The sequence below is a fragment of the Petaurus breviceps genome, unplaced genomic scaffold (genome assembly GCF_028583685.1).
Source record: "Petaurus breviceps papuanus isolate PSGF00001 unplaced genomic scaffold, PetGlider_PUasm1.0 186, whole genome shotgun sequence".
NCBI lineage: Eukaryota > Metazoa > Chordata > Mammalia > Diprotodontia > Petauridae > Petaurus > Petaurus breviceps.
This window is the reverse complement of record NW_027185798.1, coordinates 3,238,877-3,258,944: the sequence shown is the minus strand read 5'-3', so window position 1 is coordinate 3,258,944 and position 20,068 is coordinate 3,238,877. Positions and strand designations below refer to the sequence as shown.

The following is a 20,068-nucleotide window of genomic DNA, read 5'->3' as shown; positions in this document are numbered from 1 at the left end:
AAGGAAGAAAAGGACGGAGGGAGGAAGGGAGGGAGAGAGGGAGGGAGGAAGAGAAAGACTCATTTCTTAAAAAGGCCTATTCACTGAACGGGATTTACCTCCCTCAAAGTGAGAACCTGAAAAGGCCTTAGCCTAAAAGGGCCAGGGTCTCCCATTGCATTCTGGGTCATCTCCAGTCATCCTGATGAACATCTGGTCACTGGCTCTGGAGGAGAAAGTGAGGCTGGTGACCTTGCTCAACCCTCCCTCACTCAAATCAAAGTCAACTGCAAGTTATGTTATCATTTCCCTGATGCTACTGTATGGGAAAGGTAAGTGTAGTTTCTCAGAGTCTGTCTGCTAAAGTAAGTAAGTCCTTAGGCCTAAGTTTTCATTTTTTATTAGAAATCATGTGACTTTGAAATTTTAGAAATCTTTCTGTATAGTTGCTCTGTTCTAGTCAGTCCTTCTCACCCAGCTTACCATGAAAGAGTTAAGTTTCTATAGAACTGCAAGAATTGCTTAACAAGACTACTGATTAAGGAGAACAGGCAGTAACCTTGGAAAAGAAGCTCAGTCCCTGGTTCCCAAAAAAACTCCTAAATAATACTAAAAATAATGAAGAATGGAAGGAGCTGGCAGCAGCAGGTGGTTTTGACCAATCAAGGGACGACAGTAGCCTTGGGACCCTCAAGTCCAGATAAGAATGTATCAAGGGTAGACTGAAAGGAGGGGTCCAGTATTCTGAGGTTGTAATACACTGACATAATGGACCTAATGTATTATGTAACAAGATTAGAGCCACATTAGTAATAATTATGTTAACATTCATAACCCTTGCTTATTTAACCTAGCTCTAGCTTATGTACGGCGGCCTCCTCTCTCTCAGTCCTGTCCCAGAGACTGGACCACCCGCTTCTCGCGAGATTCTAATAAATCTTTCTACCTTCACTTTGAGAGGTCTCTGAGTAGTGAGTTTGGGTCAGGGTCTCCGCATCCCACACACTACAATACTCTTCGAAAACGAAGGAGACAAGCACAACCTGTGAGCAGACCGAGCTGCTTGAATGGGGACCCAGCTAGGTGAGTAACTCAGCTCAACCTCTCCCTCTCCTTCTCCACTCCAAAGGAAGGTAAGTTTTGATGGCCAGAAGCTGCCTACTTAATTTGGGGTTTACTGGCTAGAATTCTTCCTTCATTCCAAACAAGGGACAGAACAACAGGATGGAGTGGCAAACATGCCGGACCAAAAGGGAACTTTGTTCTGTCCTGGGCTCTTCAATTCACAAACTTCATGGCTGTGGGCAAGCCAATCTCCATCTCTAAAATGAGAGTGTTGAACTAGAAACTAGAAACATGTTTAGCTGCTCAGTTCTATGATTTTGTGATTCTAAATTGAGTTATACAAAGTCTCTGAGACCCTGGAATAAGACTGTGAATGGAAGCTGCGGTGTCTTTTCCCCCCTGACAATTTTAAAGAGTGAGCAAGGAGTTATCTTTTCAGATAACTTTGATGACTTTCTAATTATCAACAATGGTTCATGTTTTAAATAATGGTATGTTTCACTAGAAAAAGATTGAGAACTGCTCTAATGCTGGGCCTCTCTCCTTCGCTCCGATCCCTCATCAACTGCCCATTGGACAGCTCTGCTGAGATAGGCAGGCAAACCTCAAACTCAGTGTTTTACAAACCCAGCCCAATTCCTAATTTCCCTATTTCTATCATGGGTACCAGCATCTCTGTAACTTTAAGGACAAGGAATCCTACTTTCCACTCCCTCCTTTCCCATAAACTAAATAATCATCAAGTTTTATTGCTAGCTGGGTGGCACAGAAGGTAGAGCCCTGGATCTGGAGTCAGGACGATCTGAGTTAAAATCTGACCTCACACATTTCCTGCCTGTTTTGAGTCACTTAACCTCTGTCTGCTTCATCTTCCTCATCTGTAAAATGGGGATAATATTAATAAAGTGCTTTGCCAACCTTAAATGCTCTATAAATGCTAGATAGCACTGGTTCTACCCCCAGAGTTCTCTCCCACATCCATCTTCTCTCTATTCACAAAGCACCTTCATCAGGGCCTCACCAATGCTCACTTGGGTGTCTGACAGCCTCCATCACTCCCTCGCTCTAATTCAGCCTTCCCCCAGCTGTCAAACTGATGTCTGACCACAGCACTCCCATTTAAGAGTGGCTCCTTATTGCTACTAGGATAGAATACAAGCACCTTGGACATTTAAATCCTTTCAAGATCTGCCTTCAACTTAGGTTCCGAGCCTACTTTGTTTCCCTTGGCCTCTCATGAACCACACTCTAGATAAGTGGCATACTCATGACTCCCTGTCTAGCCACTGCATCTCCCACCTCTGAACTCCTCTCTGGAGAGTGCCACGACTCCCTGGAATCCCTAACTCCTCTCAAGGCTCAGCTCAAGTGGCACTTTCCTGCCCCCTTCCCCCAGGTGTTCATGTTCTCCCATTCTCCCACCAAAGTACTTTCATATAACATACTATCAGCTCCCTAGTGTCAGGGTCATTTTTTAAAATATCTGTGTGCTCAGTGCCTAGCATAGTGCCTGGAACACAGCAAACATTCAATAAATGCTACCTGAATTGAACTGGGGGCCTTCCAGCAAAAAGAAAACATCAGGATCACAAGCTCTTTGAGTATAATAAGACAGAGCAAACAAAAATCATCCCTCTAGCTATCTAAGTGAGGTGCTCGGTCGTTTGGCTAGTAGTTTCAGACATGCCAAAGAAGACAGGAATTCATCAGAAAAGGACCAGGCTCCTAGAGACTAAAAAGAGTGGCAAGAGGAGAGTAAAACTTTGAACCACAAGGACAGGGGCTGAGAAGAGGGCCCTTAGAAACAGGAAGGGGGGATGGCTGCCATGGAATCCTTCCAGGCCCTCTCTGTTCATACTCGCAAAGTTAGCCCAAGCAAACTGAGTAACTCAAGATCCTTTCTGATCTCTATCCAGTAAAGACAGTTTAGATCCCAGTTCCTCACGCATATGACATACAAGAGGTCAGGCAGCTGAAATCCAAAATGACCACATGCAATGGGCTACCCTGGATAGGACTTGGGGATAAAGGAGATACTTCTAGAGAAGCAGAGAAAGTGTGGAATGACTTTAACCCTTGGAAATACCTTTGAAAGGGAAAAAAACCCTCTCTTCCTTTGTATTCTTGGGTGGTGGCAATGAAAAGTTAATCTAAGATTTAAGGGGAAAACATTTATAGCAAATATACTATATGGTTGAGTCATGCAACAAGAATCTCCAACAAAATTAAAACCAGTATCATTCAAAGCATAATGGAGATGTGTGTGGTGGGCACAAGAAAGGTGCAACACAGAACAAATAAGGAACTGGGAAGAACTAGAGGAAGATGTCATCAAAGAAATGTATGACTGAAAAATAAAATGGGCTGGTCACATGATGAGACTGAGGCATAATTGATTACTATGATGATTACAATATCGGGAAAAAGTCAGAAAGGCCTTCAGTCTTCAGTACTGTGGGTGCACTGTGGGGGTGAACTTATGAGAGGTCACACAAAAGAGATGCACAGGATGGACAGACAGGAATGGGTTGCAATTTGTGTTGCTGGAGCCAGCATCCAAATCACTCAGATCAGAGATACAATGGTGTATTCTAAATGACAAAAACAACTGACATCCAAAATAGGTAAGGGACTATGGTGATTTCTAGACCACAACAGACAAATGGTCGATGGCTATAAACGAAATATAACAAAATAAAAATTTTCAAAATAGGAAACATAAATCATTAATAGTCACTCAAAAAATGTCAAACTCACTAATACTCAGAGATTTCAATGATAACTTTGAGGTAACACTTCCCACTCAAACTGGCAAAAGTATTTAATGACAATGAAACTCAATGTTGGCCAGATTGTGGGGCCATGGTGAAATCACCTGTAGGATCTTTCTGGAGAGCAATCTGGTGGGATGTAACAGCCAGTGAGTCAACAAGCATTCAGTAAATGCCAACTATGAGCAGGCAGTGTGATAAGCCCTAGAGATACAAAGAAAGGCGGGCAGTTCCATGTCTCCAGGACCTCACACTCTAATGGGGACATAACATGCAAACAAGGATGTGTGAAAAAAACACAAACACAATAAACAGGAGATCATATAGACAGCAAAGGCACTGGGACTGGGGTGGAATCAGGGGAAAGGCTTCTTACAGAAGGGCAGAGTTTAGCTGGGACTTGAAGACAGATTAAGTCAGGAGGCAGAAGGGAGGGGGATCGAGCTCCAAATATGGGGGACAGCAAAGGGAAATGTCTGGAATTAGAAGCTCAAGTGTCTAGTGTGAGGAACAGCAAGATCAGTGTAATCTGACTGCAGAATACAAAGGGGAGAAAGAAGCCTGGAAAGGCAGGAACAAGGTCGTGGAGGGCTCTGAAAACCAAATAGAAGATTTTATATTTGATCCTGGAGATAACAAGGAATCACTAGATTTGAATAAATGGGAAGAAGTGGAGTGACAAAGCCAGATCTGCATTTTAGGAAGATCAGTTTGCTGATTTAATAGGATGAACTAGAATAAGGAGAGACTTGAAGGCGGAAGGCCAACCAGCAGGCTACTGCAACAGTCCAGGCGGGAGGTGATGAGCTTGGATCAGGTGGTGGCAGGGTCAGAAGAAAGGAGGCATATACTGAAACTGCTGGGAAGTTAGAAATGACAGGATCTGACAAGTGATTGGGTATGGGGAGAGTGAGGGGTAGAGGATGAAACCTAGCTCAATAATTCAATTGCTGGCAATATACTTGATAGTATTTGGGGGGTTTTAGAGCTGTTAAAAAATTTCATAATAGCAAAGTATATGTTATTGCAAAAAAATCTAAAAGCAACAGTAGAGAAATGGTTAAAAAAATGAGAAATATTAATGTAACAGAATAATCTAATTAAAACACCCAAGCGTGAGGACTCCAAAGTAACCAAAGAATGAAAAGTTTAAAAAAAGTAAAACCAGAAGAATGGAGCCCACACTGCCAATGATCATGAGAGGCAAAGAGAATCCGAATGATGGTCAAAGAAGCCTGATAGAGAATTAGAGACAGAAAGTGCTCTACGGTACCTTTCCCCCAACTGAATTATTGAGCCAAAGGGTAAGATTATTTTTGTACCTTCCCCCACCCCTGCCCCAAACTGACCCCTTTCCCTAACCTCCCTGTCACTGTGGAGGTTACCAGGGGTCAGCAGCCAGGTGTCACCGCCCCTAGCTCCCTCACTGGGAACCTGAGCCCTGCTCTTCACACAGGCATTCTCCTTAGTGAGGCTCTTTCCTCTATAGCTGCAGTGCCTGAACAATTCCTGCTTTCTCATTCTGGAAAACAGGGGTCCAGGTCCCTTACAAGGCCTGCCTCATACAATGAGGTCTTCCCTTAATTCTTCTAGTACCAAAGTAACACTATCTACTTATATTTCCTTTAATGAGATAATGGACAGGAAGCATCTTGAAACCTTAGAGCTTTACCAATGTTAGCTAGAATTAACCCCTTGATGATTCCATAAACTCCTGAACTTTTCCTATTACTAATATGAATTTGCTTTTTATTATAGATGTCTCTGAAAGTAATATGTTACATAAGCTTCTCATTTTAATGTGATTAATTACCACTAAACAGCAGATTGAAGGAAAAAATTATGCCCAATCTTTTCTTTCAAAGCCCAAGAAAAAAGGGGAAAAGCTGTAGCGGCAGAAGTGAAGGAAGATAGAAACAGCACGTTGTGTTGGGCATCTGAAAGAGGTGGTGTGAGATGGAGAAGAGAGGAACCATGGCAACAACTGTAAATACTGTGCACACATTCAGAGGGATAAACGTGGTCCAGAAGCATCCTGAGAGAGGAAAAGCAGGCCTGTATCGTAAGACAGATGCCATCCCAAAGCACCAGGAGCAAAAGGAAATCTGTTGGCAGCTGATCTTGGGAGAAGTGCAGCACTCAGCATTGTTTTTAATGACCTGTTGGACAATCTCCACTAAAATCCTACTCCTTACCAAGGGGTGCAGGTAGTAGTCGGTTTTCAAAGGCAAGGGAGAAGAAAAAGAAACAAGTGGTCCTTACCCTGCCAGAGGGCCCTGGCAGCGAGGCACGAAGCAGCCATGTTATTTGTCTGCCATCCTGAGGTCAGAGAGTTTCATCACCAGAAGGTGATGGGGGTGGGGGTGGGGTCACTCAGAGTATTCTGGCCGTAGCAGCTAATGAAGGCACAGATAGGCTGTGATCTTGTAGAGTCTATACTGACACTATAAAGTCCCAAACCTTTTGAAGAACTGATAGAATCTGCTTCATTAATATTTTTATCTTCAAGTCTACGTTCTGTGGTCTTGTTTATGGTAATAAAGTGAATTTGGCCTCAGTGTCTCTCTACAGGGATATGAGGTTCTCAGGGCCAGAATAATCACCCTCATTTGATAAGGGAAGAGGTAAAGGGACCTGATCCCTCAGTTTTATTACCCTAGAATTGGACAAACATTACAACTTCCTATTATTATCAATAAATTATTACTGTTGTATTCGTCATGACAACTTGATGAAACAACAGGAAATAGACAGACTCTGCCCGTTTTCTTCATTTTGTACAGATTAATAGTAAGTTTTGGGGAGTCTGGACCTGTGATTTAAGAGTGATAAGGAAATTCCAAAGAGGAAAGTACTTTTACCAATGCAGATTGTTAAGCAGTCTGCAAATTTCAGTCTTATAGTGGCTCGGGAGTACCGAGTTACAGGTGAATCGATCTGCTAAGGTCACAATGTCAGTATGGAACAGAGGTAGGACTTGAACCCAGGCCTTCCTGACTCTGGCTAACTGACTATCCATTGATAGACTGTCTCTGTTTTCCTAATTCTAAGGTCATGCCGCTTCTCATTAGTTGAATCTTACAAACTCTTTATTACTATTAATATGGAAAGTAAAGGGGGAAAAGTATGGTTTCTTCACTGGCTGGGCAACCAAACCATAAATACTCCATTTAGTAAAATGTTATCAATGATCCCACCTCAATAAACAAGAGAAGTTTGAACTAAAGTATATTTGGTTTCTGTCCTTCCTTTTGGTTCTGAGCTTGGCCTAGACCTGGAGAGCCCCCTGCCACCTGGCTGGTAACCCCACCTCCACCCCAGCCCCACTTTCCCTGTCTGTAAAATGAAGACTACCTCAGCTCTCACGGTCATTTTCCTGGTCTGACTACTAGGGAATCTGTGCCTACAGACACTTATTTTCTTTCCTTTCCCAATGGGTATTTTTTTTTTAATTCTTCCTGTTATGATTCTAACTTAGTGGATGGACTGTCCATGCGGAGATCCAAAGACATCCTGGTGACCTGCTAACCAAAGTGTTTTTGTGTTACCTGGTCAAACCTTCGGTGGTCCTAGTTTCCCTTAAACTTATTCCTCAAGTTGTGTGTCTGCTTTCCTAAATCCACCCATACATTGTCTAAAATCAAGAGGCCTAAGACACGAGGAGGAAGGGTGAGATGGACCTAACATGTTAGTTTTGAAGTCTCAGGGTCAAGGAGACTTGGATTTAACTTCTACTACTGACATTTATTAGCTGTGTGATGCTAGGCCAGGTGCTAAACCTCTCTGGGCTCAGTTCCCACATCCTAAAATGAGGGGGTTTCATTTGAAGGGCTCTGAGGGCCTTCTATCTCTAAAAACTAAAGTTGTAAAGAAAGTACTCTGAAGCTGTCCACTACTAAGAGAGCTATTTTTTAGGCTAAGTCCCTCACTTCACAAATGAATTACTACATATCTGACCTGTGAATGCTAGAGGCCAATTAGTCACTAGGATATCAATTGTTGTATTTTTGCACCACCAGTAATAGTACTGAATAAAAGTGACAATTACGGATCTCCTTATCTGAAGTCACAGACATCTTCTTAAGGAAAAAAGCTGCTATTACTTGTGGTTTATGGAGGGTTGGTCAGGGATGGGCTCGTGTAAATACGCAGTTACTTGGATTCTGTAATATTCCTGTCCTGTGAACATTCTAAGAATGAATGAGAATCATGGCTGAATAAAATCTAATAGAAAAAGAATAGACAACAAGTTTTTATGTAGAATTTAAAAAACTAGATGCTCCTAGCGCAAGATGATGTATCTAGTCCAGAAGATTCTAGTTAACGAATAAAGGTGTTCACTTTGGGAGCAGAAGGTTTAAGAACCAAAAAGATCCTAAAGAGAAAAAGTGTCTAGGAGTATTAATGAGTAGAGTCAAACATGTGGGCCATGAGATTATTAAGAAGATAATAATGGGACAGAGTTTTGGCTAGGGGAAGAACATCAAATAAGACTGATTAAACTTAGGAGATGAAGACACAGATTTCAACTGGGTCAAATCTTCTATCTGATGATGCTAAGGGTGGTTACTTAATATTTCAATACGTTTTCTTAGTTGTAAAGGGAGAGGTTTGAAGAGATCCCTAAGGTCTCTGTTGGCTCCAAAACCCTATGGTTCAAAGAATGGTCCCACTTACTGGGAACCCCCTTGCCTAGAGACTAGACAGCTGTACTTGTGCTAAAGCTGCTGATCACTTAGCAGCACCTTTTTATATAGGACCCTCTCTATTTATGTAGGAAACAATGAATTCATGCACTGGACTGGGGAAAATGTGGTATAAATGATGGAATTCTGTGCATCAGTAACATAGGTAACTTAACAGGACTGGAGGAAAAGATGCAACCTGCATAAATGTAGATTGTTATCATAAGAAGAGCTTATAGTTAGCTTCTATGGAATTTTTGCAAAAAGAAACTCATCCAACTGATTTCTAGTCTTTTAGTAAGTAAGGTAAGTAGGGTTGCAGAGAAGGACAAAAGTGCTTGTTTTGACAGATAACTCATATCATTTCCTTGAACTATGTGTAAAAGGAAGATTACAGGATTCGAAGAGGTAGAAGAAACCTCAGAAATCTGCTTGTCCAACACTTTCCTTATACAAATTTTAAATCCAAGGCCCAAAGTGACTTGCTCAAGGTCACACATAGCTGGTATAAGTGTAAGGCAGGGCTAGGATTTGAATCCTCGAATGTAACTGGTGCCATTCATTGCAGATGATTTTTATAAAGTTCCACATGCACCTGGGTTATAGAGTTAAAGGAGACAATATTAAAGGAACCATATCTGCCCTGCATTTCACTGATGAACAAATCATTATTTCAAGCTTGAATAGATGCTTGGTTAGCTGGGGTGTGCTTTTACAATCTAGAAGGGGATTAAGCTAGAATGAAGGATAAGCATCAAAAAGACTAGTGGCTACCAATACCTTCCCCTCTGAGCATCTTCTACCACCAAGGTTAGTTTTCATATTTGTTTTCTATTCTTTACTTTCTAGCAAAAAGAAGGGAGAAACAAGAATTCAAGAATTCTCACTCCACTACTTGGGCAATGCATTTACCTTTCACCCAGGCCATTTTGCTAGAAGGGAGAAAGGATCCCTGAGGATATTGACCACACAGAGAAGGGGCATATTTGACTGGAATTATAACCTCATTAAAGGGAAAGTAAGTCAGAGGTATTTCTAGCTCCAGCTCCCCAAAGATGTGTACCTAGGCCCCATTCATTCCTTTTCCTGAAGCAAATGAAGGAAAAGAAAGTCTGAGTAAGTTAGCTAGAAGATGAATATGGTGGCCACACATGATTTAGCATTAAATCCTCCTTATGTCTCCATCTGACCTACTTAAAATGGATCCTCCCTAAGCAAAGAGACTGAGTCTTTCTTGGTGCCAGATAGACTTCGGAGTAGCTGTGTGGGCCCACTCATAACTGGACACGTGCATTTTCTTACTGACCTCATAGGCAGCCCCGAGATCTTGAAACTTCTCTTGTGCTCGTGGGTCATCAGGGTTCCGGTCAGGATGAAGCTGGAGAGCCAGTTTCCGATAGGCCTTTTTAATATCTTTTACAGATGCACTGCGAGGTACCCCTAGGATCTTATAGAAATCTCGCCTGGGGAGAAGAAGTCATTTGGTTATAAGAGTTTTAAACCATTTGTGGAAAATACCCCCTAAGTTTTTTCTCAGGCTTGTGTAATGGAGAGGAAGATAACTCAGATAAATCAAAAAATATACCAGAAGTGTGGCTCTAAGACTTCATTTTTAACAAAGCAGAACTTGTACATACAAATAAATGTTGTCCCCTTCCAAGCAGTCACCTTGAGAGGCTGCACTTTTGGAGAGGCGGCCGTAGGCAGTAGAAAGAACACTGGGAATGGAGTCAGAAGCCCTGGATCTGAGTCCTAGCTCTCCCACTTACTAGCTGTACGTCACTTCACCTTTCTGAACCTTGGTTTCCTCATCTATAAAATGGGAATAAGAGGTGTACGATCTACCTTCGATGGCTGTTGTGAGATCACATAAAAATGTAAAATAAAATACTACAGAAATATAAAGCACTTATCATTAGTGCTATTTCCACTACTACTCTTGATCCCCGGAATTCTACTTTTGCTCAAATGCAATTCAGAAACCCTCTGTGGGAAGCACCTTCATAGGGAGCTACATGAGAAAATCAATTATTACATAGCTATGCTTCATTTTTTTAATCCAAAATCAGTATTACCCAGGATGATCACCCACCTTATTTACCACATTTGGCCCAGAATGACTTTTGGCTATTTTCAAAAATCAAATCCTTCCTCCAGGGGTGACAATTTGCCCCCACTGAGGGTGTTCCAAAGGATGTGTAGCAGGCTCTGAAAGCGATTCCTACAGAGAAGGTCCCAAACCGTTTTGAGCATTGGAATCCACATGGAGCTTCCCAAGGTGACTTGACTACTCTGAAGAGAACAACATTCATTTGAATTTATGATTTCTGATGTTCTTGTTTAAGAGGGAAAAAACCCAATACAACAGCCTCACTATCACACCTCTTGAGCAGTACAACAAAAAGGAATGTGACTGATTGTTGGTATGCCCAGTCTGCAACAAGGTGATTCAGTAAATGTTCTAGATTCACAGTGAGAAGAACCCTAGATTCAATCGCTCTAACACTGATTAGTTGTGTGACCTTGGGCAAGTCATCTAAACTGGAGGTGTCACTGTAAGCAGCCCACTAACTGGAAAATGATTGAGAAAATAAATAAAAATACAATGCAGCATAGGTAGCATTAATTTCTGGTTTTCTAAGTCAATGTATGGCCTACAGGGGACCTGGACCATCTAAGCTTCATCTATAAAGTGAGAATAATACAGTTCCTGCCTCATGAGAAAAGGGTTATGTAAGCTTAAACTTTATAAAAAAGTACACTTTGACTTATTCCCGGTAGACCAAAGGCAACTCACAAGAATTGGTACAAGTTCACCAATAGTCTAAGATTTCAGAAAAGAGTAGTTCCTAAAGTCACAGTGATCTCACTGCTGGGGAGATACCATGGGACAAAGTTCATGGAAAAAGGTTCTTCCTCCTAGAATAATTTCCTCTCCTAGTACAAGTTATTCTGAATAAATTATGAGTACCACCCCTCCTCATCTTCCAGGGGAGGGTCAGGTCATTCTTGACAACTGTAGGTATCAATGATATTAGAAAAGTAGAGACAAAGGTATAAGGGAAGGTAAAAGTGCTGTACCCCAGGACATACCCTAGTGTTGTATAGAACACCCTAGGAATTCCATCAGATGCTGTCTTTCCCATTAGACTCTAGGTGAAAGAACTGAATCAGTCTCAGGTTGTAAAATATCCACAAAGGTAGTTAAAATATTGAGTAATTTATTTGAATATCTGTAAAAGTATTTTAAAGTTTTCAACTACAGGAACTATACAAATCAAAAGTAAAAGCAATTGGGGTTAAGTAACTTGCTCAAGGTTACGTGGCCAGGTGTTTCTGGGTGGGTGCTAAGTGTCTGAGCCTGGATTCGATCCCCAGGTCATCCCGACACTGGAGACGGTGCTCTTACTCACTGCGCTGCCTGGCCGCCCCTAAGCAATTGGGGTTAAGTGACTTGCTCAAGGTCACACGGCCAGGTGTTTCTGGGTGTGGTGCTAAGTGTCTGAGCCCGGATTCGATCCCCAGGTCATCCTGACTCTGGAGCCGGTGCTCTTACTCGCTGTGCTACCTGGCGTCCCCTAAACACACAATTTCTACACAGATCTCCACAATATGTCAGTGAGTGACACTTCAATCTTCATTTTTAAATGGCAGTGAGATTATATTTACTTATGAGGACTCGCTCAGACACCATCTCTACCAGAAGCCTTTCCCAGTGTCCTGAAGTTTCTCATGTTCTCTTCTTCCACACATTATCCAGTCTGACTTCTCTCTGCATTTTTTTTATCACCTCAGAGAATGTAAGATCCTTGGGGGAAGAGTTTGGGGGTTTCTGTATGTACCAGTCACTAGCAGAGCTCTTTTCACATAGTAGAGACACTTCTTAAGTGCTGGCTGAGTTGAAGAAATAAAGCTTAGGAGGAAATCATCTCGCGGTACTAAAGAAAGGCCTGCCCATGACCTCAAGCTGTAAGAGCCTTGCTAGGTCACACGGTCCAGTCCCCTGCCTCATCCTCGTTTTGCGGATAACCTGAGGGTCAGAGAGGTTAGGTAACATCTAGAAGGTCACACAGCTGATGAGTGCCGAGCGAGGACTAGAACCCGGGCCTCCCGCCTCCAGCTGTGCTCTCTCCCCTACTCACACCGGACCCCAGGGGGGCACCGAGACAGGGACAAGAGCGCACAAGGCGCTCCGCGGGGGGTGGGAAGAACTAGGCCCCCAAGGTTCTCCCTCCCTGCGGGCACACGCGGCCGCGCTGGCCGGGGACCCCCCGCGCAGAATCCCAGGACAGGGGCCCACTCCCGCACCGCAGCCCGGGACACCCCAGGCTGCCCACCCCGCCGTCCCACCAGCGAGCCCTTGGTCTGGGGCGGGCTCCTCACGCCACGTCTGCCCCCGCGCGCCCCCATGACACAGCCCGGCCCCCCGACCCAGCACAGCCCCATGCCCCTTACCCCTGCCTCGTCACCCACAGCCTTGACCTCTCAGCCCATCAGACAGTCCTACCCCCTCACTCCTCCGTCTCCCCTCCCGCAGCCCCCATCTCCTGCCCGAGCACAGCCCCGCCCCCCCCATGCCCTCCCCCATCACCGGCAGCCCCTCAACCTCGCCGATCCTTCCTCCCCCGCCTCCTCACGCCTTCCCCGCCGAGGCCCTCTCTCCTCACCCCGCCATCACGGCTCCGAGCATGTAGAGCAGCAAGAGGCACAGGCCGCCCAGCCTGTGCGGGGCCATGGTCAATCTCCTCAGCGACAGCCCGCACCTTCTTCCCCTATCCCGGGAGTCCCCGCTCCCCGCGGGAGGCGGGGCCGACGCAGCGACAGGCCAATCAGCGTCCGGAGCATCAGCGCGTGCCGGCGCTGCGGCCAATCACCGACGGACACTTCAACGCCTAGATCGCGTTCCCGGGAGGGACGGACCGGGAGAGCGGCATCCTAGGGCCGACCAATCACAGGAGTCAGCGTCACCGGCGTCTCAGTTCCTCCTTCTTTTCCCCATAGCGATACGCGGCTCTCGGATTGGAGCAAAATGACGGACTGCTGGCCAATCGTGGACAGTAGCGCTTTTTTTTTTGTGAGCCCCGCCTCCTGTCTCGCTTTGCCAATCCCTAAAAGCGGTACCTCCTCTTACCTAATCCCGAACCAATCATCGGGAGTTTTACGGCAGTCCTTGCCTTGGGGAACTAGAAGGTTAGTTTTTTTCAAAGTCTGGGGTCGACTGCAACTGAATCTTTACTGATCCCTCACCGCTGATGTTAGCCGAGTGAAATTCAGTGTTATACTTCCTAGGCGGGGGTTGTCAACGTGAGAGCCGAGAAGCGCCACATGATCGCGCGTCTGGTGAGCCCGAATCTCGAGTAGCCGCGGGAAGGAGGCTTCCACGGCCACTCTAGGCCTCCCGGCGGACTCGAGTCTCTCCTGCTGTGCCTGCGCGCCTGCGCCGTGGCTCCCCTCAGCCTCCGCAGAGAAAGATTGTGCGCAGGCGCAGGCGGGTGTCGGGGCCGGTCCATCGCGTCCCGCCCCCTGCTCTGCCAGGGCGCTTCCTGCAGGTAACGTCCAGGGCGGGCGGTCTGGGAGGATGGGGGTCTTTACTCCTTTGGAGGGCGGTCCCAGGCTGACCCCGAGGAGGCCTCCAGGGCTCCCCATTTGAGGGGGGTTTCAAGTTCTACCCCATTTGTGGGGGCATCGTATGTCCTCCAATTCGAGGGGGGTCCAAGTTTCCCCGATTTGAGGAGGGAGCCCTATGGCCTCATTTGCTGGGGCATCAGAGACCCCCCAGTGGGAAAGCTGCCCAGGTTGGGGGATAGGGAAAGGGCTCCTCCTTTGGCAGGGGAGGGGCTGAGTGCTTCCTTCGGGAGGCTCACGGCCCCCCTCGTCCCTCCTGGGGGGTGGGCACTGGGCCCTCTCTGGGGGAGTCGGGGGAGCCTCCAGCGGATCTGCGTCCCCGCTTCCTGGGCGTGGTGCCCCGGGCTTGCCTGGGGGGATGCCTGGGGCCGGTCGGGGGTCCCCGGGAGGGAGCTTTCACCATGCCCATCCCGTCACCTCCAGGAGGAAAGTGGGGGCGGCCGCTCTCCCAGTGGGGAGGGGGCTTTGTGGGCTGGCCCGAAACCCGCCCCTGCCTCCGCCCGTGCGTCCGTCCTCATCCTCGGGTGACGCTCAGTGTCCGGCCGCTGCCCTCCCGGTGCCAGGGTCGGCCGCTTCCCCAGGGACTCCAGCCAGAGCCCGCTGGACACGCGCTCCAGAGGCAGGATCTGTCCCAGCTGCGGACCTTTCCAAAGTAACCCTGGAACCCTTCAGAAACAATCTTTAGTTTTTCCCCCGGGGAAGGAAGGAAGGGCCCATAACCTTCCACTGATGGTTTTGGGAGGTTTCTGCCCCTCGGCTTCCCCTGCGTGGCCAGTGCACGCCTGTGGCGTGTTCCATTCATCCAGGAGCCCCGGTAGCAGGGAGGAATGCGCTTCTGGATAGCAGGGGTGCCGGTGGATGCCAGCATGTATCTGTCTGAATGCATAAAGATGGGGGAGGAGGCAAGAGAAAACCGGGCTGGGGCTTAGAAGAAACCCCTGAAGCTGAGGACGCTTTCCGCCTGCATCACCCAACCCGCAGGCAGCATCAGCAGACCTGCCACGGATCCGACCACTTTTTGTGTGTCGGGAATCTGATCCATGAGGCCATTTCCACTTTGTAGATGTGCTGATGGTCTCGTAGATTTCCCTCTGTCACCGGTGTCACGGCTTCCCCTAGTATCACTGCCATTTGATGTCCTCAGCCAGCCCATCTAGGGTAAGATTTCTGTTGGAGATCCCTCCTGCCCCTTCACGGTCCTGGCAAGTGCACTTTAGGCGATTTGCCATGATCTTGGAACACGGTAGGGGATCTCCAAACAGCCGGGGGAGCCTGCATCACAACCAGAAAAGGTCACTGATTGCCTCTTTCCAAATTTATGTCAGCTTTCAATGTCCCTTTTAAAATGCGACATGATGGATAGTCTGACTGTGGTTGGGCACAGCCAGGCTGTAGAAATCCATGTTCTGGACTTGATTCTGGCCTGTTCCTTCCAGGCTCAACTAGGGCATCACTGATGGCGAAGCCTTTCTGGATCACTTCTGCTGTTAATGCCCCCTTCTTGAATTATCTTATTTTCAAATTAGCTTATCCCCATCTTCATCTGTTACATCTCTCTCAGTCAAGTAGAAGCTCCTCGAGGGCAAGGCTCATCTTCTTAGTGGCCTCCCAGTGGTTCCTGTAGAAGGCACTTTATAAAAGGTCTGCTGAATGACTTGCCTTGTTTTTTGTCTGATACTTTCACAGTCTTGTATTACATCGAGATCATGATTATCTCAAGTCCTCTAGTCTCATCTGCATTTTCTCTCACATCTGTGATCTCAGGGATCCAGGGCAGTCTCTCTGGCATTGCAGATTGCCGCCTTTCCTCTGTGATTCTTTTCCATGTCTTTCCACATATTTACTAGAGGAGTTCCATTGAATCTCCTGGAGGTCTTCTTTACTTTCTCTTGACATCTGAGGATATCATCGGAGCCCTTGAGTTATCTGTCTGTCCTTCCTTACCATGTAACCGATCCATCTTCCTTTTCTGTTACACATTTCACTGATGGTATCCTGACTCCTATTCATCAGTCTTCATTGGTTTATGTCATATGTTGCAGCCTGCCCCCAGCCACACTTAACTGCCCTCTGTTTCATTTTTAGGTCTTCAGGGATTACTGTGCACCCTGTCTCACAACCATACAAATTGGCATTAATAACTTTAGCTGTTGTTAACAGCTTTTTGGTTTTGTTTTTCTTTTGTTTTGTTTCTGGGAGAAGTTTGTGAACTTTGCAATTTCTTGGAGTCGGTCCAGCCTACTCTTCTACCATTTAATTGTGAGCCCAACTATTGTGTTTGTATCATTTCTCCCAGATACACATGCTGATAGACAGATGTTAGAATGTGGCCATTTCACTGCATGTCATCATCTGAATGACAAATATTCTTCATCCACTTGGTTTTCATCGTGTGGATGGTCAGGCCAAACTCTCCTGAGGCTTGGGCCTGCGCACATCGTCCTGTCGTGTGCCTCACTCGGTGGTTCTGACCCTTGGGGTCACTGAGCACAGTCTTCTCTTGTGTCTTTTGAAGGCTCTTGAAGGATTTTGCTTTGCCATCTTTTGACGATTTTTGTATCCCCGACACTTAGCATGGCGCCTAACACGGTGAAATGTGCTTATTGGCTGGCTGACTGGGTTGGAGACACCTGGTAGGAGAGAGCTTTGTTCGTGGTGGCATCTTCCTCTGCCAGATCACATGCTTTTTAAAAGCCAACAGACCAGCACCTTAGATTCTATCATTTTCGTGATAGTAAAGGTGTGGTCCAGTGGAAAATACTGTTTGCCAAAGGCTGCCTGTTTCTTGCTGATGCTCTTGATTCTGAGGATGCCAACGATGACTTTGGAGCCAATTCTAAAGGAAGTTGTAAAGTTGGCACATGGGTGGGTGGGTGGCAGCAGCCACAGCAACCAGTGTTCTCTTACTTTCCACCATTGGTATTTCCCCTCCTTGAGGACTGATCCTTCATCACCCTCCTAATGGTACTTACTTTGGTGTGGATGTCCTCCTTGCATTTTTACCTAAATCTAGCCTTCTTCTACTCCCTCAAAACCCATCCAGGGTCACTCTCAGAGGCCAAGCACACTGACTTCACTGTTGTTGATGGAGAAAACATTGGTTGTGAAAATCTTGGCAGATTTTCTATTTGTCTTCTGGGTTTTGTCACCCTTAAATGTCCTGGAGATAACTCTGCTTCCTCTGGTCCCAGCAAGCTCTCCTTAGGCTGGCTTTACTGCTCATAATCTTCCATTCTTCCCTGTGAAATTGTCTTATAAAAGTATGATCACAGAAGACTCTCAGGTCTATTGCACATGGACTGCTTTTAAACCATTTCCACACTCTGATGTCTTCCCCTAACCCTATAGGGGTTTGTAATGCCTCGGTGACCTTAGTTAGGCAAATCACATCAACTCTTGACTTTGGTTTCTTTACTTATAAGATGAAGGGAGTAGACTCCACCAGTGAGTTCCCTTCCAGTTTTAATTGTCTAATCTTATAAATCACTGCATTAATTTCAGCCAAACACACTGGGCTTCTTGTGGACTAGTATAATGCCATGCCCGGAAGCTTTCCAGAAGAATGCTACTGTGAACAGCTTTTAAGGTTCTGATTACACTGTATAGTGAACACTCTATTCCATAACAAATCAAAACAAAACATTCACAGAAAATCAAGGTACAGCATTCACAATATTACAACTTATCACAGAAAAAAAATCACAATATAGTATTCACAACAGCTTATCATTAAAATGGCCACATAGTTTTTACCAAAGTGGTCAAAATATTTAGAACAAAGAACAATCATCTCAAAGTACAATAGTCAAAGTCTTCCACTCATGGGACAAAGTCTTAAGTTAACTCAGTCAGTCACTTATTCAACAATTGATTACTAAGTAAAATCACAATATAGTCTCAAAGTACAGTAGTCATAATGGAAACTCTTGGGGGCAACTTGATTAACTCAATCAGTCACTTATTCAGCAATTAATTAAGTAGCATACACAATCCCTCCATCCCTAGGTTACTAGTAAACTACAATTTCATCTTTACTCAGTACCCAGGGAGAGGTCTTTTCATCTTGACTTGGGGCCTGTTCTCAGATTCCCTGGATCCCCTTCCATGGTCCCAGATTCTACCTGGATTCACCAGACTGTCACCTGGGTTCAATGGCAGACAGCTCCCAGTTCCTTGTCCAGCTCTCTGGGCAGGTCCTGTTCCAAACTGAAGTTCACAGGGTCTGGTCCATGTCAGATCCTTCACCATTTCTGCTCCAGGGAATTCAAGGCTCAGCCAAGCCACAAACAAACAAAGTCTCAGCATCCTGGTCATGCTTCCTCTGTCACCTGGGCTCCTGGGCTCCTCTTCAGAAGAAGCTCCACCACCACAAGTTCTCAGGAAATTCTGGCTCGGTTCTCCATTCTCTCTTCTGTAGCTGCTCTGCCACCAGATCCTGGTCTCAGGAAACTCTGCCTGTGCCTCTTTGGGGCTTTTCCTTATATATATGGTATTAGCTACTTCCTGTTTCAGCCAACCCCTTCCTGTTATGTCAGGAATAGGGGTTCATACCTTCTGTTTCCCCAGCAGAGCCTTGATCAGTTACTAAGTGCTGAGTACCTGCTACGTTTGCCAACACAAAGGGGTCTTCAAATTCAAATTATATTGCTGTTACAGCTAGGCACCTTATGAGAGAAAATGAGGCACAGATTCCTGCTTCTTGCCCTTCCTTCCTCTGAAACAGCAGCGTGAACCACACAGGTAGGAATTGTTGTTAAGTCGTACCAGCTGCCGTAATTCCATATTGCCAAAACTCTGCTGGCCTCTCTGTGTGACTTCAGTCTGTTGTTCATTTAAAAAATGTTCAATATGTTGTCAGTGTCTCACTTTAAATGTATGCATGTTTTTTGTTTCCAGTTAATTTACACAGAAACTTTGTTTCCTGGATTTGCAAAGGAGCCTCTTAAGACACAGATGGTGTTTGAGTTAAAATGGAGCCATCGGCCGTCCACCTGTGGGTGAGAACAGAACCGTTTATAGTGGGCACTTTGCCTCTCCCTCCTCCAGCCAAATTCAGCCTTCACTATCTCAGAAAGATATCCACCTACGTTCGAACCCGAGCCAGGGAGGGAGGTTACCCGCGCCTCTTCTGGCCCACGTGGAGGCATATTGCCTGTGGGAAGCTGCAGTTGGCCAAGGACATTGCTTGGCTTTACTTTGAAATCTTCGATAGTCTGGTGCCGAGGACCCCAGAGGAACGTCTGGAGTGGGCCGAACTGGTGTCCAGCTGCACGTGTGAGGAGGATGTGGAGAAGCAGAGGAGTAAGGTAGGCCTTTGTTCCCAGTTTTGGCGGGGTTCGGACAGGCTAGAAACCACTGTTTGTACAGTTGCAGCATAGAGGTCAGGGAGGCCATCTGTGGCCTCAGAACAGTTGGCGGTGAGGACCCACCATCTCTGGTTCCAAATTAATCTTAGCCCATCCAGCATCATCGTTATCACCTTTTCTAGCAGCAGCAGAGCAGGGACCCCATGGAGAAGGAAAGCACTCTGGGGAGCTGGGGCAGTGCTAGACAGGTAAACACACTATACACGTTGTAAGGTGGGAGCACACACAGGAGGTGTCTGGCAGGTCCACTCACTCCTGATTCGGGCAGACAGTGAGACAGGAACAGAGATATGATAAGCAATTAAATAGCCTTACTTTATTCTGGTCTAAGGATTGCCAATGATGGGAGCACCAAGGCCTACAGCTTCCCTACAGCTCTTCTTGCAGGGGCTGGTGAGAGCGGGAGTTTCAACTGCTAGTGTCCCCTGAGCTTTAATGAGGGCCAGTCAAGGCAAGCACGCACACATCCCCCTGAGGGTCCCCCTAAACCCTGATGGGGGCCCATCAAGGCAAGCACACGCATCCCCCTGAGGGTCCCCCCTAAACCCTGATGGGGGCCCATCAAGGCAAGCACACA

The 20,068-nt window shown here is 46.0% G+C and overlaps 2 protein-coding genes across 6 annotated transcripts in view; one reads left to right on the top strand and one right to left on the bottom strand.

Moving 5' to 3' along the window:
* DNAJB11 (DnaJ heat shock protein family (Hsp40) member B11) overlaps positions 1-13,301 on the bottom strand; it is a 33,077-nt gene extending 19,776 nt beyond the window's left edge. Inside the window, exons 1-2 of the mRNA XM_069089385.1 lie at positions 13,168-13,301; positions 9,807-9,963 (exon numbers count right to left, since the gene is read on the bottom strand). Coding sequence (XP_068945486.1) covers positions 9,807-9,963; positions 13,168-13,235 — 225 coding nt within the window. The 5' untranslated portion in view covers positions 13,236-13,301. The remainder of the gene's footprint in view (positions 1-9,806; positions 9,964-13,167) is intronic.
* Positions 13,302-13,479: 178 nt separating this feature from the next.
* TBCCD1 (TBCC domain containing 1) overlaps positions 13,480-20,068 on the top strand; it is a 22,058-nt gene continuing 15,469 nt past the window's right edge. The window contains exons 1-3 of one of the 5 annotated variants that reach the window (XM_069089384.1): positions 13,480-13,690; positions 13,790-14,049; positions 19,022-19,431. In XM_069089384.1, the coding sequence (XP_068945485.1) occupies positions 19,096-19,431 (336 nt within the window). In that variant the 5' untranslated portion in view covers positions 13,480-13,690; positions 13,790-14,049; positions 19,022-19,095. Of the gene's footprint in view, positions 14,050-18,694; positions 18,866-19,021; positions 19,432-20,068 lie in introns of all 5 variants that reach the window. The other 4 variants (XM_069089383.1, XM_069089381.1, XM_069089382.1 and 1 more) reach the window with 4 other exon arrangements.